Source organism: Capsella rubella, unplaced genomic scaffold, assembly GCF_000375325.1.
Source record: "Capsella rubella cultivar Monte Gargano unplaced genomic scaffold, Caprub1_0 scaffold_4, whole genome shotgun sequence".
NCBI classification, from domain to species: domain Eukaryota; kingdom Viridiplantae; phylum Streptophyta; class Magnoliopsida; order Brassicales; family Brassicaceae; genus Capsella; species Capsella rubella.
Window position 1 is genome coordinate 361,225 of NW_006238920.1, and position 25,652 is coordinate 386,876.

At 35.0% G+C, this 25,652-nt stretch overlaps 7 protein-coding genes and 1 pseudogene across 7 annotated transcripts; all 8 read right to left on the reverse strand.

Moving 5' to 3' along the window:
- LOC17890120 (putative F-box protein At5g44220) lies at positions 1–867 on the reverse strand. Its single transcript, XM_023783770.1, has one exon. It carries the CDS (start codon positions 865–867, stop codon positions 1–3), a length of 867 nt encoding a protein of 288 aa, XP_023639538.1.
- A 1,701-nt stretch (positions 868–2,568) lies between these two features.
- Positions 2,569–4,038, reverse strand: LOC17889215 (F-box protein At2g21930). The gene has a single exon (XM_006295783.2). It carries the CDS (start codon positions 3,971–3,973, stop codon positions 2,798–2,800), a length of 1,176 nt encoding a protein of 391 aa, XP_006295845.2. The 5' UTR covers positions 3,974–4,038; the 3' UTR covers positions 2,569–2,797.
- Positions 4,039–5,227: 1,189 nt separating this feature from the next.
- On the reverse strand, positions 5,228–8,415 carry LOC17888690 (annotated as a pseudogene).
- Positions 8,416–9,579: 1,164 nt separating this feature from the next.
- LOC17889863 (putative B3 domain-containing protein At2g21920) lies at positions 9,580–9,954 on the reverse strand. Its single transcript, XM_006295960.1, has one exon. The coding sequence runs from the start codon at positions 9,952–9,954 to the stop codon at positions 9,580–9,582; it is 375 nt and encodes a 124-aa protein (XP_006296022.1).
- A 1,987-nt stretch (positions 9,955–11,941) lies between these two features.
- Positions 11,942–13,423, reverse strand: LOC17888726 (F-box protein At2g21930). The gene has a single exon (XM_006295837.2). The coding sequence runs from the start codon at positions 13,341–13,343 to the stop codon at positions 12,162–12,164; it is 1,182 nt and encodes a 393-aa protein (XP_006295899.2). The 5' UTR covers positions 13,344–13,423; the 3' UTR covers positions 11,942–12,161.
- A 1,804-nt stretch (positions 13,424–15,227) lies between these two features.
- Positions 15,228–15,875, reverse strand: LOC17888914 (putative F-box protein At5g44220). The gene has a single exon (XM_023783771.1). The coding sequence runs from the start codon at positions 15,873–15,875 to the stop codon at positions 15,228–15,230; it is 648 nt and encodes a 215-aa protein (XP_023639539.1).
- Positions 15,876–18,282: 2,407 nt separating this feature from the next.
- Positions 18,283–19,467, reverse strand: LOC17889108 (putative F-box protein At5g44220). The gene has a single exon (XM_006296259.1). The coding sequence runs from the start codon at positions 19,465–19,467 to the stop codon at positions 18,283–18,285; it is 1,185 nt and encodes a 394-aa protein (XP_006296321.1).
- Positions 19,468–20,561: 1,094 nt separating this feature from the next.
- LOC17889513 (F-box protein At2g21930) lies at positions 20,562–21,831 on the reverse strand. Its single transcript, XM_006295418.2, has one exon. The coding sequence runs from the start codon at positions 21,766–21,768 to the stop codon at positions 20,596–20,598; it is 1,173 nt and encodes a 390-aa protein (XP_006295480.1). The 5' UTR covers positions 21,769–21,831; the 3' UTR covers positions 20,562–20,595.
- Positions 21,832–25,652: the final 3,821 nt, after the last annotated feature.

The window sequence follows — 25,652 nt, forward strand, 5'->3', positions numbered from 1 at the left end:
TCATACCTTACCACCAAGGTTTTTTTTCTTCTCAAGCGGACAATCAAGAGATTCTCTGATAAGACCAAATTTTTCAGACCTAAGATCAAAACTCACAAGAGCAGCTTCCTTCTCCAGACCTTGGTCAACAACACAAGCATAGTAATACAAAACACCATCAATGCAGATATGGCTATCGAAAGGCATATAACAAGGACACTCTTGAATCATCTTCCAGGTGGAATGATCATCTCCCAATGTCAAAACCTCAAAAATACGCTTAGGTACTTGTGGCGCCATTTCATCATTCCTTGAGCTCATACGCAAAACTTTGTAAACACCATCGACAGGATCATAGCCCAACATGTGTGTGATGATGGATCTTGGTTCATCAAAATCAGGCAATGTGGTGGATCTACGGGTGGTGGAATTGTATACCTTAAGTGTAGAACGAAGATGCTGAAAAGATTCATAGCAAATCAAACCGTGAATCCAGGAAGCTTTGGGTTTGCGAAGACGTGAAGGAAGTTTCATATGGTAAGTAGCAGCTACAGATAAGGTGTCTCCTTCTTCACCTGGGTGGGTTTGGTTTGGAAGTGGCGAAGAGAGTAAATGACAACCATCTTTACATCCGAAGGAGACGAAAAAACGACCTGGTCGTGAAGAAGAGTGGGCGAGGAACAGTTTCTTGAAGTGACGGTTGCGTATGATTGATGCCAAGGGCTTCGATACGCACCAGTACCCTAAGGTTTCTACCGGTACTCGTTTGAGTATCTCCATGATCATATCCATCGGAAGCTTGGTGCCATCTGAAATTTTCCGTCTCTTAATCGGAGAGGAGGCCGACGATGCTGATTCCATCACTGCCTCGTTGGTTGAGTCGCTCATTGTTTGCTCCGGTGGAGAGGAGAACAAAGAAACGTGTCTGCCTTTTTACGAAAACCCCATTTGATTTGTAGAACATGTTTGCCGTTTTTTATTTTTAATCAAGAAAAGTGTGATGGGTCATGAGGACTAAAACGGCAAACGTTTTCGATAACAAGGAAATGAATTTTCCCATATATCCTTCCAAATCTAAATTCTCAATTAGATTGGAAATAAATTTTTTGCATGTGAACATAAACGATGGTTGACTAAAAGTTCTTCGTGGACAAGTTGTATATCCAGAGCCGGAAGCATACATGATAGCAAGCTTTCCCTCGTAGCTTGTCAGCTTTTGTTTCTGGCAGTTTTATAAGATGAAACTTTTCAGACCTAACATCAAAACTCATCACTGCATGCATGAGTTGTGTCGAAAACAGCTTTGTAGTTAGGATAACACACCATTGATGCATCTAACAGGAGATTCAGGAGAGTGAGGAGGACAATTAATCTTTAATCTTCCCCACCTATTCCCAGTTCTCAGTGTCATAACATGAACCTCTTGAGATATCTTGGGGAGCAATATGTGTATCTTGCGGACCAACTATTATGGACCGTGAAAGTCCATTATTGAAGTGAATTAGTGAAACCCAAGGCAAAGGATATTCTAGTATTAGTGATAAGGACATATCGTTATTATGATTTATATTCCTATTGTGATAAGGTTTAGAAATCATTGTCTTAGGAGATAAGGTTTATCATATGTCTTATGTTCTCTGTATAAATACCCTAGTTGGGGAATCAATAAAACCAAGTTAGTTCAATAACTAATTCTAGTTTATAATACATTAAAACGGTCAGACTAAAAAGATTGGGATGCCATTTTTAGTTGGAATTCTCACTTATTCATCATGGTTTGAACTCTATCTTTTATCTCTTGTTTGCTCTGTCTCACATCACTCTAGTATATTGTGTTGTGTCTACTCTTTTCACACAACACATAAGATTATTAGAGAAGAAGACTACATTGTTAGTTTGGATCACTTGGATGAATTCTTAACCGACACATATACTACCACTTGCTACAGCTCAATTACTTGGGACTTAACAACTACTAATCCTTACCTCTAGTTCGATACTTAATAAGACTAGTTTTACATTCACTGTTAAACAACAAAATTCTGAAGTAAACAAAAGAAAAAACGTCTTATGATCAAGATAAGCAAACTGTCGATAATAAAAGACCTCCCAAGTAACTATAACGAAATAACAAAACACGGAATAATGTTACATTTCATCAAAGATAAGCATGATGATCAGGGAACCAAACTGGCATTGAAGATGATGTCAACCAGGCCCATCAGCTTGTGGTGCATTGATTCTTACAGAAACATAAAACTCTCAAACTGAGTCCAGAAGAGATAATAAATATAGAGAACAAGAAGTCTTAATGAGTCGCCAAAACCCCCTAAGAATTATACTCTCCTCCACTTCTGTTCTCATTGAAAGTATTTCTTTAAGTTGATGATTAATACACAATATGAGTTCTATTTGCGTATTTGTCACTTTATTTTTCTTGTTTGATACCAAATTAAGGTTCTCTCCCACACACAGTCCCACGCTCAAGTTTGATTGTGGTAATTTTGTAAAGGTATTGAAAACTAATTCTCTGGATGCTCCTTTTTTCACCGGTTGGTTAGGAAAAAAAAAAGAGAAAAAAAATCTAAGTTATTTCAACAAAGATAGATTTTTTAGTTAGATGAAGAGCGTATTAATGCCCAAGTTCGAAACATAAAGATAACATACAGTATTAAATACATGCCGAGGCTATGAACATAAACAAACTGTCACTAAAACAAGAAGTGAACAAAAGATCATCAAAGCCTCCAAAGTAAGTAGATGAAACACAACTAAAGCCGAAGAACCGAACATTTCAGTGGTGGTCATGAGAGCTTTCTTAGAGGAACATCAGATTATCAAGCTGACCAGCGAAGACTGAGATTATGTTATGACATGGATCCTTATCCCAAAATGGAACCTTTAGTTCACTGATTCCTTCCACGAGGACATTTCTCATAGTCTTCTTCTTTGGATGATAGTAAAGAACTTCAAATGGTTTTAATGAACACACGGACGCGGGTGCCATAACAATCTCCCCTGCATCATTAGCACAAAACATATGGTGGAAGAAGTGAGTATCGCAAGCAACTGTAGACGAGACGTAAGAAATCTTGGACCATTCATGTTTTGCAGCATCCTCCAGAACCCACAAGTTAACTCTACAATCAGCTATCCCAGCGAACAAGAGTGCAGCCTTTCCCTCGTAGCGGGTCATCATGGGACGCACATAAGGGTCTGGTCCTTCTATGAGATGAAACTTTTCAGTTCTAACATCAAAACTCATGACCGCATGGCTCACGGCTGTGTCAAGCAAAGCAACATAATACAAAACACCATTGATACATATGTCAGGAGTCTCATGAGTAAAAAGACAGTGAGGAGGAAAGTCTTCAACCATCCTCCAAGAGTTCCCCTTTCCCAAAGTCAAGACCCGAAGCTCATGAGCCAAGTAGCGTCCCCAACTAACATGCTTGCCTTTCACCATACACAACACTTTGTAATCACCACTGATAGGATCATAACCCAAGTGGTGGTACATAGTTATACTCCGAGTATCAATCTTTGGCAGAGTAATAGACCGTCTAGTGCTAGGGTTAGACACAACTAATCCAGAAGGAGGTCCATGGCAAACCAAACCGTGTACAGAGGGAGCAAGTGTTGTGTACTCTCGAGCACGACAGTTCATAAGATAAGTTACAACAGGGGATGATGATTCACCTTGATCTTGGGACTGGAGCAATGAGAAGAAGAAATGTTTTCCAGATTTCCTGCCTTCGATTGTGAAGATGAGACTTTGAGGACGAGACGAAGACTTGCGCAGGTACGATTTCATGAAGTCTCGGTTGCGAATGATGGAACCGTACTCTTTGGATACGGACATGAACCTAGCTAGGGTTTTGACAGGTAACCCTTTGAGTATCTCTGGGATGAGATCAGTCGGAATCTGAACTGAGTTTGGTCTGCATGTTATCTGATCATCGATGATCTTCTTCTTTGCTCTCTGTATTTCCATGGCGGTGAGATGAACGAAGAGGCGTCGATTTGACTTCTCTCACCAAAATAAACTTAACTAAGAAGAAAAAATGAAGAGATGAGAAAACGTTTGGTAATATTTGAGTAAACGTCGTGCCCTTTCAGAAACCTTTTTGACGGGTTTCAGGGAGATAAAGACACGTTTCCACTACCAAACACTTAAATGACGCATTACACACAAATTTCGGATTTTTGTGTCATTTTCTTGTAAAAATGTTTTGTAATCCAAATAAATTGAAGATTTTAAAATACGACCATAATATAAAGCAGGAATATATTGGAGAATAATGCTAGAATGTTTGGATATGAAACAAACGTTTCATAACAAGGAAAGGAATTTTCACATATATCCTTCCAAATCTAAAATCTCAATTAGATTGGAAATAAATCTATACATTTTTGTTGTGAACAAAATTTATGGTTGACTAAAATACTGTAATTATGAGAACATAAACGATGGTTGACTAAAAGTTCTTCGTGGACAAAAGACTTAAGAATTCGATTCATTATTCCAACACGGCAAAACGAAAGATTTCTAGAAAGTCCTATAGGGTTATATATCTTGAGTTTATAAGGAGATCCATGGCAAAGCAAACCACGAACAGAGGGAGAAACTGTTTAACACGGCTGAGAATAACAATTCATATAGGAATATAAGTTGCTACAGATAATTTTAAGATTAACGTTTAGAGAGTATCTTTTGTTTTCTTCTTGAAAATCTTTTGCATAAAGTTTCGTGAAACGATTGTTAAGTGATTCATTTTTTTTTGAATTTAATGTTAAATTATATTCAAAAGAAAAATATACGTTTGTACAACGAGTGCATCATGTTTTTGAACTTAAAACTTTGAATAAAAATTTGAAATGATTCTAAGAGACCAAAAAAATCATCAGACCAAAAATTTCATCAATGGCGAGACCGGAACCATGCTTGAAGGCCCTCGTCGTAACGTCGGTCTCCCGCCCTCCGAATAGAAGATAGTCGATCTCGAATATGTGTTAAGTGATTCATACACCATTCATTCTTACTTTTCCATAACGATCATATCTTTTATTCATTCTCAAATCTTGATATCTATTTAGATAATCGACTTTTCAAAAAATGATTACATCTGAAGATGGTTATTATGTAAATATAAAATCGAAAACAGAATTAACAAAACATAAAATAAAATAAAAACAGAAATGAGGTTCCGAGCGAACATATAGGCTCCAATCTCCATCACATCATCCTTTAAAAGGGGATTAGGCTATATTCGCAATTAAGAATAATGAACTTGCAGTTCAAGTGATCCCAATATAATTTGAGATTGTCACCTTCTTTGAGCTCTAGTGAATACTTCAACGCGCTCCAACCCGTTCCCAAAACATAGTCTTTGGAGGGGTTCCTGGATTTTAGGATCACAGAGTATGAATGGTTTTTCATAATGTCTAGAACTTCAAGTTCAATACCATTTAGCAAACGCTCCTCTGTAGCATAAGTCATCTTTCTTAAGACGGAGAGCACTTGGCTTTTAGGTAGATGCAGACGTCCATGTTTGTCAACATCAGTACGTGATAGAGTTTTTGATATGATCATATCACCGTCTAATCTCAAGCCTTCCATCTTGAAATCAACAAAATTATATGGACAAGTTTGAAGAGATATTGATAGCTGATTTAGCACAATGCATATGTTTATAACTAATATATATAGTTCTAAGTAAATGTTACTCTCTTAGACATTCTTTCTTTCTATCCTTTAAATAGCCTAATGTGATAAATTTTAATTTCCTGCAAATTTTACTAGTTTAATATTATTTAGGAGATTTCCTTTGCCATTGACATAATTAAATATAGTTCTAACCCCAATAAGACACATAATATTTATATTTTCTTTAAAATAAATTAATTGGCAGGGGATTAGATATATCTTTTAAACCTTTAAAGGCATACAATATTTATGTAGGGATCAAATTTATCTTTTAAACCTGTAAATACATATAATATTTATGTATCTTATAAATAAAATTTTAGGTTAAGAAGGTAAAATGTTTTGTTACATTTATGATATTAAAGGATGGACACAAAATAAATAATGTACAAGTTACAAAAACACAAGATCATACTCAAAATAAGAAAATTGCAATATATATATCAAACAATAAATACCAACAACATAAAAATATGATTTTTTTTTTTTTTATATATCTGGTTTTGAGATATGTCAATTTTATTTATCCAAAACATTACGCAATTAAAAATGGGAATTTTTCCAATTCTACTATCAGATCAATTTTTAATTTTATAACGTATCATCTTTTCCAAATTCTTTCCCCATCTACCATTTTCGCTTCCGGTAAAGCAAGAATGACAAAAATACCCTTGAGTGTAATAGGTGGGAGTAGGAATAGGTATAGTGCAGTGGCTGTAAATCGTCTGTAATTAATGAGATTAGAAAAGGAACTACGATGGCATTAATGGTGAAAAATAGACTTGATAATGTAAATTAGGAGTTTGTTTAATATACAAATGGAGATTAGAAATTTTTCAAAAATTAGGGAGTTCGTCATTTGGACACAAAAAATGACAAACAGAGTTTCGTAGCGATGGTTGGCGAAAAAGATTTTAAAAAGTTTTTAGTTACAGTCTGTAGACAGCGGTTTGAACATGGTGGACGTGATTATTTTGTAACACCATTTATATTGTCCTCTAGGTTTTGATTAAAATAAATATAAATTCAGACCTCATCAACCATTTGAAAATGGTATTTTTAAAAACATTTTTGGAAAAGATGGTAGATTGGAAAAATAGCTTTAAAAATCTTCTGATATTTTGTGATATGCAAGTAAAGATTGAGATTCATTTTTACAAATCAACGTTAAACAACAAAAGATAAAATAAACAAAAGATAAAACGTCGATAGATGTCAATAAAAGAAAGATAAAACGTCGATACAAAACATACAAATTCAGACAAATGGGAGAATTGTATAGATCAGTAAAAATTCAGAAATAAACAAAAGATCAAACTTCTTATGATCAAGAATTCAAGATAAACTAACGATAAATAAACACGAGGATCATGATGAGACCTCCCAAGTAACAATAACGAAACAACAAAAGACAAAATAATATCACATTTCAACAACAAGATGAGCATGATCAGGGAACCCTAACAGGAATTGAAGATGTCGACAAGGCCATCAGCTTGATTCTTACAGAAACATAAGACTCTCAGCCTGAGTATAGAAGAGATAATATAGAGAACAAAAAGCTTGATTCCTGCCTCGCAAATTATGCTCAGGGAGCCCTTCAATCACGACTTTTCTCACTCGCTGTGTTTTCGAATCATAACACATAACATAAGACGGTGGAGTGAGCGAAAAACGCGGTACCAAAATAAACTCACCCGCATCAGTGATGTTAAGGAAACGATGAGAATTAAGTCTGCACTGAAGTAAACTTTTCCACAAACTAGGGAAAACAAAAACCTTCTTAGCCCATTTATGTTTCACTGCATCCTCAAGAACCCACAGAACCATATCTCCATTAGCAGAAATTTCAATGGAGATGATAGCTAGCTTCCCCTCATACCTTGCCAACAAGGTTGTTTTCTTCACGAGCAGACAGTCACAAGGTCCTTTGATGAGACCAAATTGTTCAGACCTAAGATCAAAACTCATAACTGCAGCTTCCTTCTCCAGACCTTGGTCAACGATATAAGCATCGTAATACAAAACGCCATCGATGCATATGTGGCTGTTGAAAGGCATACAAGGAGGACTATCTTGTATCATCCTCCAGCTGGAATCATCATCTCCCAATGTCAAAACCTCAAAAAAACGTTTAGGTACTTCTGGAGGCATTCCGAAAGCATTCCTTGATTTCATACACAAGACTTTGTAAACACCATCGACGGGATCATAGCCCAACATGTGCTTAAAGATGTCTTTTGGCTTATCGAAATCAGGCAATGTGGTGGAGCTACGAGTGCTGGAATTGTATACCATAAGTGTAGAACGACCAAACCGATAAGACTCATAGCAAATCAAACTGTGAAGCCAGGAAGAATTGTTTTTGCGTCGAAGTGAAGGATGTAACCTATGGTAAGTAGCTACAGATACTTCACCTAAGGGGGTTTGGGTTGGTAGCGGCGAAGAGAGTAATAAACAACCATTTTATGTTTGAAGGAGAAGAAGAGACGGCCTGGTCGAGTAGAAGACTCGGCGAGGAACAGTTTCTTGAAATCTCGGTCGCGTATGATTGAAGCCAATGGCTTCGATACGCACAAGCTCGCTAGGATTTCCGCTGGTACTCGTTTGAAGATTTTCATGATCAGATCCATCGGAAGCTTGATGTTCGTGCCATATGAAATCTTCTTATTCCGAGATGAGGACGACGATGCTGATTCCACCACTGCGTCGTTGGTTGAGTCACTCATTGCAACCCAATTCGCTCGCTCTGGTGGAGAGGAACACAAAGCAAAAAGGATAATGTTGGCCGCCTTTTTACCAAAATCCCTTTGCCGTTTTTTATTTTTAATTAAGGAAAGAGTGATGGGTCACGGGGACTAAAACGGCAAACTTTTCCAATAACAAGGAAATGATTTTTCTCATGCTTTTCTAAATATATCCTTCCAAATATAATATCTCAATTAGATAGGAAATAAATCTAATATTTTTCTTGGGATCAAAATGATGGTTGACTAAAATTTCTTTGTGGTGTTCATGAGGACTAAGCTCGTTGTTTATTATTCGTGCATTGATGCATCTAACAGGAGATTCAGGAGAGTGAGGAGGACAATCTTTAATCTTTCCCCACCTATTCCCAGTTCCCAATTATGTCATAACATGAACCTCTTGAGCTAAATGATCCTTTCCTTTAGTCATACACAACAGTTTGTAAATTGTAATCACCATCAATGGGATCATAACCTAAGTAATAGTACGTTTCTATCCCAACAGAAGAAGACCACGGAAGAAGAAGGAAGCGGCGGCCAAAACATTTTTTTTTTCTTTTTTTTTTTTTTAGGTTTAGCTCTGATACCATATATGGAAGAATGCTTTCTTACATTACAAAGAGCATTTGTACAATGTATATATAGTGTTTCACTGTTTCACACAAATGATTAGGGTCTATCTAATTACAATTATGTCCTCTCTTACAATACCATCTTAGGTAAAGTCACATATCGTCGTTTAATGCTATAGGGTTATATATCTTGAGTTTATAAGGAGATCCATGGCAAAGAAAACCATGAATAGAGGGAGAAACCGTTTAACACGTCTGAGAAAAACAATTCATATATATGTAAGTTGGAGTTGCTACTGATCATTCTTTTGCATAAAGTTTAGTGAAACTATTGTTAAGTGATTCATACACCAATCATTCTTAATTATTTTTCCATCACGATCATATCTCTTTATTCAATATCATGTCTTCACATCCATTTAATTAATCAACTTTTCAAGAATGATTACATCTGAAGATGATTATTATGTAAATATAAAATCGAAAACAGAATTAACAAAACATAAAATAAAGAAAAAAACAGAAACGAAGTTGTGAGCGAACATATAGGCTCCAATCTCCATCACATCATCCTTTAAAAGGGGATTAGGCTGTATTCAAAATTGAGAATAATGAACTTGTAGTTCAAGTAATCCCAATATAGTTTGAGATTGTCACCTTCTTTGAGCTCTAGCGAATACTTCAAGGTGCTCCAACCCGTTCCTAAAACAAATTCCTTGGAGATGTTCCTGGATTTTAGGATGACAGAGTATGAATGGTTGTTAATAGTGTCTAGAACTTCGAGTTCGATACCATTTAGCAGACTCTCCTCTGTAACATCTTTCATCTTTGTTAAGACGGAGAGCACTTGACTTTTGGGTAGATGCATACGTCCATGTTTGTCAACATCAGTACGTGTTAGCGTCTTTGAAATGATCATATCACCGTCTATATCGAAGCCAGCATCCATCTTGAAATCAACCAAATTATATGGACAGGTTTGATGAGATATTGAAAACTAATTTAGCACAATGTATATGTTTATAACTATTATATATATATATATATGTATGTATATATGATTCTAAGTAAATGACTAAATGTTACTCTTATAGACTTTCTTTCTTTTTTATCTTTAAATAGCTTAAAGTGATTATTTTAAATTTCCTACAAAAATTACTAGATTAACAATTATTATTTAGGAGATATCTTAAAACATAGACATAATTAAACATTTTTCTAACCCCAATAAGAAACATAATATTAATATTTTCTTAAAAATAAATTTATCTTTAAAACCTTTAAATGCATATTATACTTATGTATCTTAAAAAATAAAAATATTAGGTTACAAAGGTAAATATTATGTTACTTTTGTGAGATTAAAGGATGGACAAAAAGAAAATTTTGGGAAATAGGTAGACTTATCTTGTTCCTAAATAATTACTGAAGAGAGAAAATTTTATTCTAAAAAAATAAATAAAAAGAAAACACTAAAAATAACCAAGTTACAAAAACACAAGATAAGACACAAAATAAGAAAATTGTGATATATATATATATATATATATCAAACAATAAATACCAACAACATAAAAATACTTATATGAAAATACCTTTTTGTATCTACTTTCGAAAGTATCATTTTTATCTATCCATTTAACTTTATAGAATTAAAAATGGGAAATTTTCCAATTATACCATCAAACCAACTTTTGGTTTTATAAAATACCATCTTTTTCAAAGTCTTTCTCCATCTACCATTTTTTTTGTTTCTAAGCCGAATAAGAAAGGCAAAAATAATTATATATCCAGACCTCATCAATAAACATGTCATATGTGTTGTCTATCTTCTTTCATTTTTTTTTTCCATGGTATTGTCCTTGTTTTCCACGGTGTTGTCTATCTTCCTTCAGTATATGACTTCTTATCCATGGTGAATATTAATTGTATAAATTGTGAAATATTGTTGTTAATTAGTGATGTTGTAAAAAATGCTCCAGATTAATTTTAAGTAGTGAAGAAAACGATGATGGACAAAGCAGTTTGATGATTCGAAATATAACATTAAAGTTGTATGAACATCATAACAGAATGATCCATTGAAATAGATATACATGGTCTACGAATATATCAAGTTGTGGGGAACTAAAGAAAATGTGATGATAAAGTAAATAAGATTGTTAAAAGAGATTGAGGTAAACAAAGTAATTTCTTAGACTAGTACTAAAGTGTGGACAAAAATAAGATGAATTTTTTCAGACCTAACATCAAAACTCATCACTGCTTGATATGGGTTGAGAAAGCTTTGTAGTATATATAACACACCGTCGATGCATCTCTCAGGAGAGTGAGGAGGGCAACCTTTAATTTGGTCTCCACTTTTTCCCAATTCCCTAATGTCAAAACCAGAAACTCCTGAGCTAAGCGATCATTTCCTTTACTCACCCACCCACAAGAGTATGTAATCACCATATCAATTAATGGGATCACTTCCTTTACTCACACACAAGTAATGGTACGTATCTATCCAAAGAAAAACCATCTTAGTTAATTTGAGTCGCATATCTTATGTGAATTTAGTCGTGAGATTTGTCAAATCCTTCGATCCGGTGAATTAGTAATTTTTTTGGATATTTGATAGATCTTAGATATTAGGAGATTTAAAAAGAAACTTGATGATTCCCTGGTATTTATAAGTCTTTTAAAATAAATTAATATGGTTATCTAGTGAGATTTAATGTTAGAGTTAAGAAGTTATTAGAGTAACTTGTTCATTATCATCTTATTTTGGCGAACGAGTAGAAACTACATACTAACTTAACATGTCACCAAACACCCTCTACAAGTCTTCTTCTCCAAACCATCACCTCCACTTGAGATTGAGATAGTTTGGTAAATTTACAGATCTGTTACATGTTTAACCTTGAAAACTATTAAAAGCTCAACACTAATAGTTATATATATATGCAAAAGGTATTTTATATCAGAAGAGCATATTGATGCCCAAGTTCAAAACATAATGGCTACATATTACATACATTCCAAAACTATGAAACATAAACTGACCGTCACAAGGAAAAAAGAGAAGACAAAAGATCATCAAGCTGACCAGATGAAACACAACTTAAGCTGAAGAACCAAACATTACAGAGGAGGTCATGAGGGCATTTTTAGCTAGAGAAACATTAAATTATCAAGCTGACCAGAGAAGACAGAGATTATGTTATGACATGGATCCTTATCCCAAAATGGAACCTTACGTTCACTGAACCCTTCCACGAGGACACTTCTCATAGTCTTTTTCCTTGGATGATAGTAAAGAACTTCAAATGGTTTTGATGAACACACGGACTCAGGTGCCATAACAATCTCCCCTGCATCATTAGCACAAAAGATATGGTGGAAGAAGTGAGCATCGCAAGCAACTGTAGTCGAAACATAAGACATCTTGGACCATTCATGTTTTGCAGCATCCTCCAGAACCCACAAGTTAAGTCTACAATCAGCTATCCCAGCAAACAAGAGTGCAGGCTTTCCCTCGTAGCGGGTCACCTTCGGACGCACATTAGGGTCTGGTCCTTCTATGAGATGAAACTTTTCAGTTCTAACATCAAAACTCATAACCGCATGACTCACCGCTGTATCTAGCAAAGCTACATAATACAAAACACCGTTGATACATATATCAGGAGTCTCATGAGTACAAAGACAGTGAGGAGGGAAGTCTTCAACCATCCTCCAAAAATTCCCCTTTCCCAAAGTCAAGACCCGAAGCTCATTAGCCAAGTGGCGTCCCCAACCACCATGCTTGCCTTTCACCATACACAACACTTTGTAATCACCACTGATAGGATCATAACCCAAGTGGTGGTACATAGATATACTCCGAGTATCAATCTTGGGCAGAGTAATGGACCGTCTAGTGCTAGGGTTAGACACAATAAGTCCAGAAGGAAGTCCATGGCAAACCAAACCGTGAACAGAGGGAGCAATGGTTGTGTACGGTAGAGCACGACAATTCATAAGATAAGTTACAACAGGAGATGATGATTCACCTTGATCTTGGGACTGAAGCAAGGAGAAGAAGAAATGCTTCCCTGATTCCTTGCCTTCGATTGTGAAGATGAGACTTTGCGGACGAGACGAAGACTTGCGTAAGTACAACTTCATGAAGTCTCGGTTGCGAATGATGGAACCGAAGTCTTTCGAAACGGACATGAACCTAGCTAGGGTTTTAACAGGTAACTCTTTAAGTAACTCTGGGATGAGATCAGATGGAATCTGAACTGAGATTGGTCTGCATGTTATGAGATCATCGGAGATCTTGATTTTCTTTTTTGCTCTCTGTATTTCCATGGCGGTGAAAACGAACGAGAAGGCGTCGATTTAACTTCTCACTCACAAAAAAAAAAAGACTTAACCGAGAAGAGAATAACGTATGAAGGATGAGAAAACGTGGTGTTGTTTTATACGGTTGGGGGGATATGAGTAAACGTCGTGCCGTTTCAATTATAATGGAAGAAGCTTTTTTGACGGGTGTCAAGGAGTTAAAAAGACACATGCATGTTTCCACTACTAAACACTTTAATGACGCATCATTACACACTAATTTCAGCATTTTGTTTAATTTTGTTGTAAAAATGTTTTGTAATTGAAATAAATGAAGTTTTTAAATACAACTATATATTCTCAAGCTGGCCTATATTGAACAAATAATGCTAGAATTTTTGGATGAGATTTGTTTACTGTTTTCAAGTGTTGAATCACAAAAGTAAATCATCGTTTTCTAATGGGGAAATGTCTCTTCTTCTTTTTTTTTCCTTGATACCCTTCTTTACTCATTTAAAAATTCGACAAAATGAACATTACAATTTTTCGGTTGGGTTAGCCTCTAATTTCATTAACTCCTAAGCTTCTTAATTTCATTTTTCTCTATATATACATTTCCCCAACTTCTCTTTTGAATGTCAGTATTATTTCACTATATAAAAAGAGTTGTAGAAGTTTTAGGGGTTGAATCACAAAGTAATCACTGTATGTAGTTTCATGTAGTTAACTAGTTGTCATCAAGTACTCGGCATAGTACTAATTAAAGTTGTCTAATGTGCTCTTATCAATATATCAAAGAACCATGATCTCTTTGCTGCAGGAGGATACAAGCATGGCACTGATATTCTATCAAAAACAAATATCTTCTTCGCCCATTCATGTTTTCACTGCATTCTATAGAACCCACAAAACCATACTACCATATATATTAAGTGTCAACTGAGTTAAAATTCTTAATCCATGTATAATATGTACATATGCATGCTTATACTACTTGCAACAACTCAATTACTTGGACTCTAGATTTAACTACTACTAATCCTTACCTCTAGATCCTTAATTAGACTAGTTTAATAATCAATGTTAAACAAGAAAATCATAAATAAACAAATTATAAAACAGACAAATGGGAGAATTTTTTAGGGTACAAATTCAGAAATAAACAAACAAAAGAGAAACAAACTGTCGATAATAAAGATGAGGATCATGATGAGACCTCCCAAGTAACAGTAACGAAATAACAAAAGACGGGATAATGATACATTTCAACAAAGAGATGAGCATGATCAGGGAAACCTAACTGGCACTGAAGATGATGTAGACCAGGCCATCAGCTTGATTGTTACAGAAACATAAGACTCTCAGTCTGAGAATAGAAGTGATGATATAGAGAACAAAAAGTTTGTTCACAGCCTCGAGAATTATCCTTTGGGAGTCCTGCAATCACGACTTTTCTCACGCGCTGTGTTTTCGAATCATAACACAAAACATAAGATGGTGGAATGAGCAAATAACGAGGTGCCAAAACGAACTCGCCCGCATAAGTGATGTTAAGGAAATTAAGACTACACTGAAATAAACTATTCCACAAACTAGGGTAAACAAAAACCTTCTTAACCCACTCATGTGTCACTGCATCCTCAAGAACCCACAGAACCATATCACCTTTAGCAGCAGAAATTTCAATAGAGATGATAGCTAGCTTTCCCTCATACCTTGCCATCGAGGTTGTTTTCGTCTCAAGCGAACAATCACAAGGTCCTTTGATTATAAGACCAAATTGTTCAGACCTAAGATCAAAACTCATGACTGAAACTTCCTTCTCTAGACCTGTGTCAACTACATCGTAATACAAAACACCATTTATGCATATGTGGCTGTTGAAAGGCGTATAAGGAGGACTGTCTTGAATCAGCTGGGAAGATCATCTCCCAATGTCAAAACCTCAAAGAAACGCTCAGGTTCTAGTCGGGGCATTTCCAGAGCAACCCTTGAGTTCATACACAAGACTTTGTAAACACCATCGACGGGATCATAACCCAACATGTGCTTGAAAATGTGTCTTGGTTCATCGAAAGCAGGCAATGTGGTGGATCCACGGGTGCTGGAATTGTATACCTTAAGTCCAGAACGAGAAAACTGATAATAGTTATAGCAAATCAAACAGTGAAGGCAGGATAGGTTGATTTTGCCTCCAAGTGAATGATGTAACCTATGGTAGGTAGCTACAGATAAGGCTTCTTCTTCAACTGAGGGCTTTTGGGATGGAAGCCGCGCGGAGAATAATAAACAATCATCTTCAGGTTTGAAGAAGAAGAGACGACCTGGTCGAGAAGAAGAGTGGGTGAGGAACAGTTTCTTGAAATGACGGTCGCGTATGATTGATGCCAAGGGCTTCGATTCGCACAAGTTCACTAGGGTTTCCGCCTGTAAGCGTTTGAGTATCTCCATGATCAGATCCATCGGAAGCTTGGTGCCATCTGAAATCTTCCGACTCTTAATCCGAGATGAGGACGACGATGATGATTCCATCACTGCCTCCTTGGTTGAATCGCTCATTGTTTGCTCCAGTGGAGAGGAAAACAAAGCAAAAAAAAAAAAGATAATGGTGTGTATTGGTGACTTGGTGTACGAAAACCCCATTTGATTTGTAAAACATCCGATAACAAGGTAATGTATTTTCTCATGCTTTTCTAAGTATATCCTTCTAAATCAAATATCTCAATTAGATAAGAAATTAAGAGACTGCGAATTAGTTTTCCAAAAAAAGACTCGTCTCACAGAATTTTTCTTGGGATCATAATAGACAACATACTAAAAAAGTTTCCCTTGTAGCTTTTTTTTATTTTTTGTTTATTTGTTTTGTTTTAAGTAGTCCATGAAAACATATATAGATTCAGACGACGAAGCAAAGGGTGAACAGCTTCAGAGAGAATTTCAGACCAAAAGATGGAAACCATCAAAAAGCCTTTCCTTGTCTCTTTTTTCTTCACTAGAGATGTCAAAGGGTTAGGAACCTGACCATCTCTGGCCATGTTTCCCTTGTACCATCTCTGGTCATCTTTGTGTACCAATTGTAGTTTCCGGCAGTTTTACAATGAAAAGACTGCAATCTCTAGTATGGCCAAGAAATTAAGCAATTATATTATGGGATATTAATGGTCTGAGGTTTGCCATGGATCTTAAAAATGGTGGATTAATAAAGCCAAGTTTGGAAACTGGCGTCGTATCGGTTGTTTCCCATTCTCCGGATCATGGAGCATTGGTCGCGAACCTGTTGGTCCAGCCCACTTAATCAGTTGCGAAGACGTGTGCTGAGAGTTCCCATGACGACGGGCATTTCTCTCCCTCCAAAGAGTGTAAACAGAAGCTTGGAAGATATAACGTGTGAGGAAGCTTTCCACCTTATTTGGCTGGTTTGACGAAACATATTGAAGAAGCTGATTCCAATCGGTGGTGTATCTGGCTCATGTGTACTTATTACAAAAAAAAAACTCGAAAACCGAGTTCAAAACTGAATCATGTGTCCCTAGTTCAACATACTAGTGCTCAAAATGTGTTGCAACCGTAACTCAAAACATGCACCACTAAACGTTATGTGAAGGTGAGGCTCTTAAGCCGAACGGCCAAATTGGAAATGATATATATTACAAATCAAGAATAAAAAACTACAGTAGCTACAAAAGTTTAAATGTAGATATCATTAACATAAACAAACTGTATATGAGACAACTGAAGTAGCTAACTGCAACAGATCTTCTTCGCCCATTCATGTTTCACTGCATCCTCTAGAACCCACAAAACCATAGTTCCATTAGCATAAACTCTATCTTTAATAACTATACCTAGAAGATTTGATATCTAGTTTTAATAGAAATGAAAAAGGGTACGTTGATGGTTTTCTAACAGTTTGTTGACTATAAAATTTGTAACGGATTTGATGAGTTTAAGAAATTATTCTAGTTTAATTATTAGTTCATTTTAAATGTTTGGTGATACTTTTCTATTGAAAAAAACAAAAACAGTTAACAAGTACGTATAACACAATTTCTAAACAACTAATACATAATTTTGATTTAAATCTATCGCGCGAACCTATTTTTAATTTTACATTAAACAGTCGGAATAAGATTAAACAAGGTGTCATTCAATTCGGAAAATGGGGGATCAGCTTTCTTCAATTCGAAAAATGGGGGATCATCGGTACGCATCGGCTTTCCAATTGTGGCTTCAATCTAGATCCTAAGTTGTTTTAGTTTTTTTTTTTTTTTTTAAATATCTCTTTATGATTTCTTAGTCCAAAAACGATGCACTTGATGTAAAAACGTTTATTTTTTTTTTGAATATAATTTAACATTGCATTCAAAAAAAATAAAAAATAAACAAGGTGTCATTTTTCACTAGTTCTCTGTGTTGTGTCTACTCTTTTCACACAAAACGTTTAGAACATTAGAGAGATAAACTTGAAGACAAACATAGTCATTTTCGATCACTTAGATGAATTCTTAATTCACACATGTGGTACTCGTTTGATAATACTCAAATGAGTACCGCTACACGAAATTCTTAATCCAAGTATATATGTACATATATATAAATATACTTATACTACTTGCTACAACTTAAATACTTGGACTCTAGACTTAACAACTACTATCTAGTCTTTACCGAGGATGTAGACTAGTTTCATAATCACTGTTAAACAACAAAATCATAAATCATAAATATATAAACCAAAGATAAAACATACAAATTCAGACAAATGGGAGAATTTAATAGAGTACAAATCCAGAAATAAACAAACAAAAGATAAGCAAACTGTCGATGATAAAGATGAGACCTCCCAGGTAACAGTAACGAAATAACAAAACACAGGATAATGTTACATAATTTGAACAAAGAGATGAGCATGATCAGGGAAACCTAACTGATATTGAAGATGACGAGCAGGCCATCAGCTTAGTTCTTACAGAAACATAAGACTCTCAACCTGAGTAGAGAAGATATGATGTAGAGGACAAAAAGTTAGTTCACTGGCTTGTAAATTATCCTTTGGGATTCCTTCAATCACGAATTTTCTCACGCGTTGTGTTTTCGGATCACAACACAGAACATAACATTGTTGAGTGAGAAAATAACGCGCTGTCAAAATAAACTCGCCCGCATGAGTGATGTTAAGGAAATGAAGATTACACTGAAGTAAACTTTTCCACAAACTAGGGAAAACAAAAACCTTCTTAACCCATTCATGTTTCACTGCATCCTCAAGAACCCACAGAACAATATTACCATTATCTTCAGACATTAAAATAGAGATGATAGCTAGCTTTCCCTCATACCTTGCCATTTTCTTCACAAACAGACCTTCACAAGGAGGTCCGCTGATAAGACGGAATTGTTCAGACCTAAGATCAAAACTAATAACTCCAGTTTCCTTTGATTCAAATACATAAGCATCATAATATAAAACACCATTTATGCATATGTGGGTCTTGACGTAAGGCGTATGAGTAGGACCATCTTGAATCATCTTCCAGCTGGAATGATCATCTCCCAATGTCAGAACCTCAAAAAAATTCCTAGGTTTTTTTCGCAGCATATCGCAAGGATACCTTGAATCCATACACAAGACTTTGTAAACACCATCGACGGGATCATAGCCCAGCATGTGTTGGAAGATGTGTCTTGGTCCATCGAAATCAGGCAACGGGGTGGATACACGGGTGCTGGAATTGTATACCGTAATCTTAGAACGACCAAAGCGATAAGACTCATAGGAAAACAAACCGTGAAGGCAGGAAAATTTGGTTATGCCTCCAAATGTAATATGGTGAGTAGCTACATATAAGGCTTCTCCTTCTCCACTTGCGGGGCTTCGGGTTGGAAGCCGCGATGAGAATAATTCAGAACCATCTTCATGTTTGATGAAGAAGAAGAGACGACCTGGTCGAGAAGAACACTCGGTGAAGAACAGTTTCTTGAAGTGACGATTGCGTATGATTGATGCCAAGGGCTTCGATTCGCACAAGTTTGCTAGGGTTTCCGCCGGTAAGCGTTTGAGTATCTCCATGATCAGATCCATCGGAAGCTTGGTTCCATCTGAAATCTTACGTCTCTTAATCCGAGATGAGGACGAAGATGCTGATTCCATCGCTCCCTCGTTCTTTGAGTCAGGTGGAGAGGAAACCAAAGAAAAAAGATAACGGTGTACGTGGCCGCCTTTTTATGAAAACCCCATTTGATTTGTTAAACATCTTGCTGTTTTTTGTTTTTAATCAAGAAAAGAGTGATGGCTCATGAGGACTAAAACGGCAAACGTTTCCAATAAGGAAATGAATTTTCACATGCTTTTCTAAGTATATCCTTCCAAATCTATAATCTCAATTAGAGGGAAATAAATCAAATTTTTTTTATTGAGATCAAGATGATGGTTGACTAAAAGTTCTTTATGGTATCAAAATAAACTCACTTGCATCTGTATCATGACAACTAGAAGATCTTGTAGTATATCGAGAGCTTCCAATGTCAAAACACCATAAGCTCTTGAGCTAAACGATCATTTCCTTTACTCACACACAACAATACGTATATATCCCAAGAGAAACCATATTAGTTTAATTAATAAGTCAGGTAATTTAGTCGTCTGAGGGGGTATTTGGTAGATTTTAGAATTGAGGAGATTTAAAAAATCTGATGATTTCGTGGTTTTCATAAGATTTTTAATTGATTTAAAACAGTTATCTAGTGAGATTCAATGTGAGACTTAATTAGAAATTTCCATTTTTTGGGAACGATTGGAAACTAACAAAAAAAAAAAAACCCTGAGAGTCCTTTCCGTGGGGATCATATAAGATAACGCAAAGTCCCTTAAGTTGATGATTGAGAAACAATGTGAGTTCTATTTGCGCATTTGTCACTTTTTTTTTCTTGTTTGACAACAAATTAAGGTTCTCTCCCACACAGTCCCACGTTACATGTTTGATTTGGATAATTTTGTAAAAGTATTGAAAAACTAATACTCTGGATGCTACTATTTTTCACCGGTTGGTTAGGAAAAAAAAAAAGAGAAAAAAGAATCTAAGTTTATTCAACAAAAACAGAATTTTTAGTTGGATAAAGAGCGTATTGATACCCAAGTTCAAAACATAACGACATAAACAAACTGTCACCAAAAAAAGAAGTAAACAAACGTTCATCAAATCCTTCAAAATAAGTAAATGAAATATAAATAATTAAAGCCGAAGAATCAAAAATTTCAGTGGAGGTCATGAGAGCATCCTTAGAGGAACATTAGGTTGTCAAGCTGACCAGAGAAGACAGAGATTATGTTATGACATGGATCCATGTCCCAAAGTGGAACCTTTAGTTCACTGATTCTTTCCACGAGGACACTTCTCATTGTCTTTTTCTTTGGATGATAGTAAAGAACTTCAAATGGTTTTGATGAACACACGGACTCGGGTGCCATAACAATCTCCCCAGCATCATTAGCACAAAAGATATGGTGGAAGAAGTGAGCATCGCAAGCAACTGTAGTCGAAACATAAGATATCTTGGACCATTCATGTTTTGCAGCATCCTCCAGAACCCACAGGTTAACTCTGCAATCAGCTATCCCAGCGAACAAGAGGGCAGGCTTTCCCTCGTAGCGGGTCATCTTAGGACGCACACAAAGGTCTGGTCCTTCTATGAGATGAAACTTTTCAGTTCTAACATCAAAACTCATGACCGCATGGCTCACAGCTGTGTCTACCAAAGCTACATAATACAGAACACCATTGATACATAGGTCAGGAGTTGCATGAGTACAAAGACAGTGAGGAGGAAAGTCTTCAACCATCCTCCAAGGGTTCCCCTTTCCCAAAGTCAAGACCCGAAGCTCATGAGCCAAGTAGCGTCCCCTGCCAACATGCTTGCCTTTCATCATACACAACACTTTGTAATCACCACTAATAGGATCATAACCCAAGTGGTGGTACATAAATATACTCCGAGTATCAATCTTGGGCAGAGTAATGGACCGTCTAGTGCTAGGGTTAGACACAATAAGTCCAGAAGGAAGTCCATGGCAAACCAAACCGTGAACAGAGGGAGCAATGGTTGTGTACGGTAGAGCACGACAGTTCATAAGATAAGTTACAACAGGAGATGATGATTCACCTTGATCTTGGGACTGAAGCAATGAGAAGAAGAAATGCTTCCCTGATTCCCTACCTTCCATTGTGAAGATGAGACTTTGAGGACGAGACGAAGACTTGCGCAAGTATGATTTCATGAAGTCTCGGTTGCGAATGATGGAACCGTACTCTTTGGATACGCACATGAACCTAGCTAGGGTTTTAACAGGTAACTCTTTGAGTATCTCCGGGGTGAGATCAGACAGAATCTGAACGGAGTTTGGTATGAGATCATCGGAGATCTTGATCATCTTCTTTGCTCTCTGTGTTTCCATCGTGGTGAAAACGAACGAGAAGGCGTCGATTTAACTTCCCACTATCAAAAACTTAACCAAGAAGAGGAATATACGAAAGAATGAGACAACGTAGTGTCGTTTTCATAATTTATACGGTTGGAGAATCTTGAATAAACGTCGTGCCGTTTCACTTATAATGGAAGAAACTTTTTTTGACGGGCGTCAAGGTGTTAAAAAGACACCATTGTTTACTTTTCCACTACTCCTAATTAAACACTGAAATGACGCATCACTACACACAAATTTCGGAATTTTGTATAATTATCTTTAGAAATGTTTTTGTAATCGAAATAAATAAAGTTTTCTAAATACGACTATAAATCTAATTAAAGCTGGCACATATTGAAGAATAATGCTAGAATTTTCGGATGAGACGACTTGTTTGATGTTTTTCAAGTGTTGAATAACAAAAGTGAATCATTGTTTTCAAATGGGGAAAGGTCTTCTTTGTTGTTCTCTTTTGTTTCCCTTCTTCACTAGTTTAAAATGATTTGATAACATGAACATTACATTGTCATCAAATACTCGACATATATACAACTTGAGTTGACTAATGTGCTCTTATCAATACGATTAAAGGATCATGCATGATCTCTTTGCGATTGTTACCGTGCACAAGGTCACAAGCTTGGCAAATCAACAAGTAATGCATAGGAAGAAGTGAAATGATTATAAAGACATATTACAGTGTTCTTTTAGACACGACTCATAATGTAAAACTCTACGAGAGCTGTGCGTCTATCTCCGGTATGTTTTCCAAGCTGTTATTTATACTGTGTGAAAAGAACGAAATGGAAGACGCCATGGGGAGCCTCCAAACTCAGCTGCTTGCCTCACGGACTGGGTCGATAAACAAGTGAAAAATCAGCTCTCCATGATCGGCAAAGTTGGAGATAGACGCTACACCGAAGGTTTCCAACGGTGGCTCCAATCTCGTATTTAACATTTTTTCTTTAAACTTGTTTTTCGGCTTTAACGTTTAAGAAAAAGTTGCATTTGTTGTAAAAACGTTATTTTTATTTTGAATATAATTTAACATTAGATTCAAAAAAAAAAAAAACTGTACGAGAGCTTTAAGGTTTCCTTGAAAATGAACCATTATTGTCTTAAACAAGACTCTAACTAATGAAAGGTACGTAACAAGATCAAGAAACAAGAAAATGATTGAACACCTACTGACTCATCATAAGTAGGTGGGAACTGTCGTTTCTGGGATTGTAAGCATTCCAGTGAGGTATGTAGTAGTGAATACAAGGTTCAATCAACATATTTTCCCAGGTTGCAGGAGAGCCCCTAGATCCTCTAAGTGTGGCCATATCCTCTACCTTAGAAATTATATAATTTCTTGTATTCTTTTTTTTTTGGTTTTCAGTCTCCTTTACCCACCAAACTCCACTTGAATACACATGTTTGTCTTCTTGCTTTTAAAGATAAACACATACCTAATTTCAACAAAAACTTACCTTGTCATTTTTGTATCACACACTATAGTATTATTAGGTCTACATCAAATATATACATTGGAAAATAGATATATGTGTTGGAGTACGAAAATAAATACATACACCGGAGGCCAACAAAAGCAGGTGAGAGTGCCACACAAACCTACCTACATTTGGGAGACGGCAATATCGACCACCAACCTTTCATAGTGCTTATAAATCTGTTTGGATAAAGATAGCTTCATAAGCCATTAGCCACCAACTTCTACTAATTTTTAATGTTTATTAATTTTTTTTGAAGTAGTTTCTTTACCATCAAATCTTTTATGGGTAAATCAGCAAATGAACCATTTTTTCAATAGGAATATGAACACTAAATGTTTTTCCAAAAAAAAATTAATACGGATACAAAATGGACTTGTTTAGAGAAAGAAGAAAAACCTTACCTATCTTTATATTTATTTCATCATCCAGGGGTAAACTAGGTTACTTAGTAGGTAACAGATTCTAATCACATACTTCGGAAAAATATTTAACTATTTTTAGAAAATTAAATCTCTAGAAGATGATTTGTTTAACTCACATATAAAAAATCTCTTTTGAGAAAGCTTTTCCCCCTAAATATTAGTATGATATTTCAAAACTCTCACATGTACTATTAGTTTAGTTATCTCTAATAATTTTTTTCCATTAAATTCATTTTAAAGTATATAATCATAAAATTTTGAATATTATGTAAAAGTATATGATGACATCAAAATCTAGTAGCATTATAATCGTAACATCCTTTATTTGAAATATTCACACATTTTCATAACCTACAACTACAAATTTTGCTATGGCTTTTTTTTTTTGTCTTATGAATTTACTAACACTTTTTCTAACAAACAATACTTTTGTTATATACTAGGTAATGTCCCGCGCATATGCGCAGGTTGTTGTATATTTATTTAATTATTTTAATTTATTTATTACTTATAAAAAATAGATTAAATAAATTTTAAAGCTTATGACATTTTTACATGTTATTTATTTAAATCATACAATAGAAGCATACATCCATATCTTTTGAATTTATTCGTTGATTAATTGTTCAATTAATCAATTTTGATAGTAATTTTCTTTAGTACTTTTAAGTTTTTTTTGATAAAACAATAATATTTTTAATGATAAAAATAGGAATGATATTGGGAGAATTTAAAAAATACCGCTTTAAAAATACCACCTTTTAAATTTACCCCCTTTTCAAACTTTATCAAAACAACCACTAAAAATGTTGAAATTTATCCAAATATGTGTGTAAACTTATAAATATACACAAAAATTACCTTTATTTGTGTATAAAATTTTATTTATTTCAACGTCTTACAAATTGGTTTGAATATAACAAAAAATATTTTGTTAAAATAATTACATACTTTGAAAATAAAATAAATATACATGAATATGTGAGAAAGAAAAAACATACAAAGTAAAACAATGAAAATGGTTTATTTAGTTTGATTTTCTTATGGTGCGATGGTCAGAAATCAATATTTTTGAATCCCATCGATAAAGTAATTTCCTTATAGCCATAAAATATTATTATACATATGTATTATACATTTAATAGTATAAAAAACAATGAAAAAATGAAAAAGTACATAAAATAAAGAAAAAATATAATTGAAAACAAAAGTTTTAACCAAATATATAATCAAGCTCTTACAATGATATCTTAATTGAGCTTTCAACCCATGCAAGAACATTAAAAATTGGGAGATTTGCACAACTAACCTTTTTATGATACCATTTTCTACAAGTACCCTCTCTAGGTGTCCATTTTCAAAAATACCCTCTTCAATGTACAAAATGACTAAATTACCCTCCTTTATTATAACTCATGATGAAGAAAGGAATATTCTTTCCAACAAGAAGAATATTCCTTCCTAAAAATTTCCCGCCAAAAATTTCCCGCCAAATATTCCCGCTAAAAATTTTCGGCAAAAATTTTCCCGCCAAAAAATTCCGACAAAAAATTTCCCGCCAAAAAAAATTTCCCACCAAAAATTTTCTGACAAAAATTTTTCCGCAATTCCTTAAAAAAACCTTGTAAATATTTATAAATCCTTTAAAAACCCTTGTAAATCTTTTAAAAGTCATCCAAAACCTTTCAAAACTTGAGGAAAACCTTTTAAAACCATTGTAAATCATTTTATAACATTTATAAACACTTGTAAATCCCTTTAAACCCCTTATAACTGTGATAAATCATTTAATAAAAACTTTTGTAAACTTCTAAAACCCTTTAAAACCCTTGTAAATCCTTAAAAACCATTTTAAAGAACTTGTAATACCTTTAAAAACTTTTGTAAACCCTTCAAAAACCTTTGTAAACTTCTAAAACCCTTTAAAACTTCTTGTAAATCCTTTAAAACTTCT

Bases quoted from the DNA above. Each gene is read 5' to 3' on its own strand.
- LOC17890120 (XM_023783770.1), bottom strand. From the start codon at position 867: ATGAGCGACTCAACCAACGAGGCAGTGATGGAATCAGCATCGTCGGCC.
- LOC17889215 (XM_006295783.2), bottom strand. From the start codon at position 3,973: ATGGAAATACAGAGAGCAAAGAAGAAGATCATCGATGATCAGATAACA.
- LOC17889863 (XM_006295960.1), bottom strand. From the start codon at position 9,954: ATGGATGCTGGCTTCGATATAGACGGTGATATGATCATTTCAAAGACG.
- LOC17888726 (XM_006295837.2), bottom strand. From the start codon at position 13,343: ATGGAAATACAGAGAGCAAAAAAGAAAATCAAGATCTCCGATGATCTC.
- LOC17888914 (XM_023783771.1), bottom strand. From the start codon at position 15,875: ATGAGCGATTCAACCAAGGAGGCAGTGATGGAATCATCATCGTCGTCC.
- LOC17889108 (XM_006296259.1), bottom strand. From the start codon at position 19,467: ATGGAATCAGCATCTTCGTCCTCATCTCGGATTAAGAGACGTAAGATT.
- LOC17889513 (XM_006295418.2), bottom strand. From the start codon at position 21,768: ATGGAAACACAGAGAGCAAAGAAGATGATCAAGATCTCCGATGATCTC.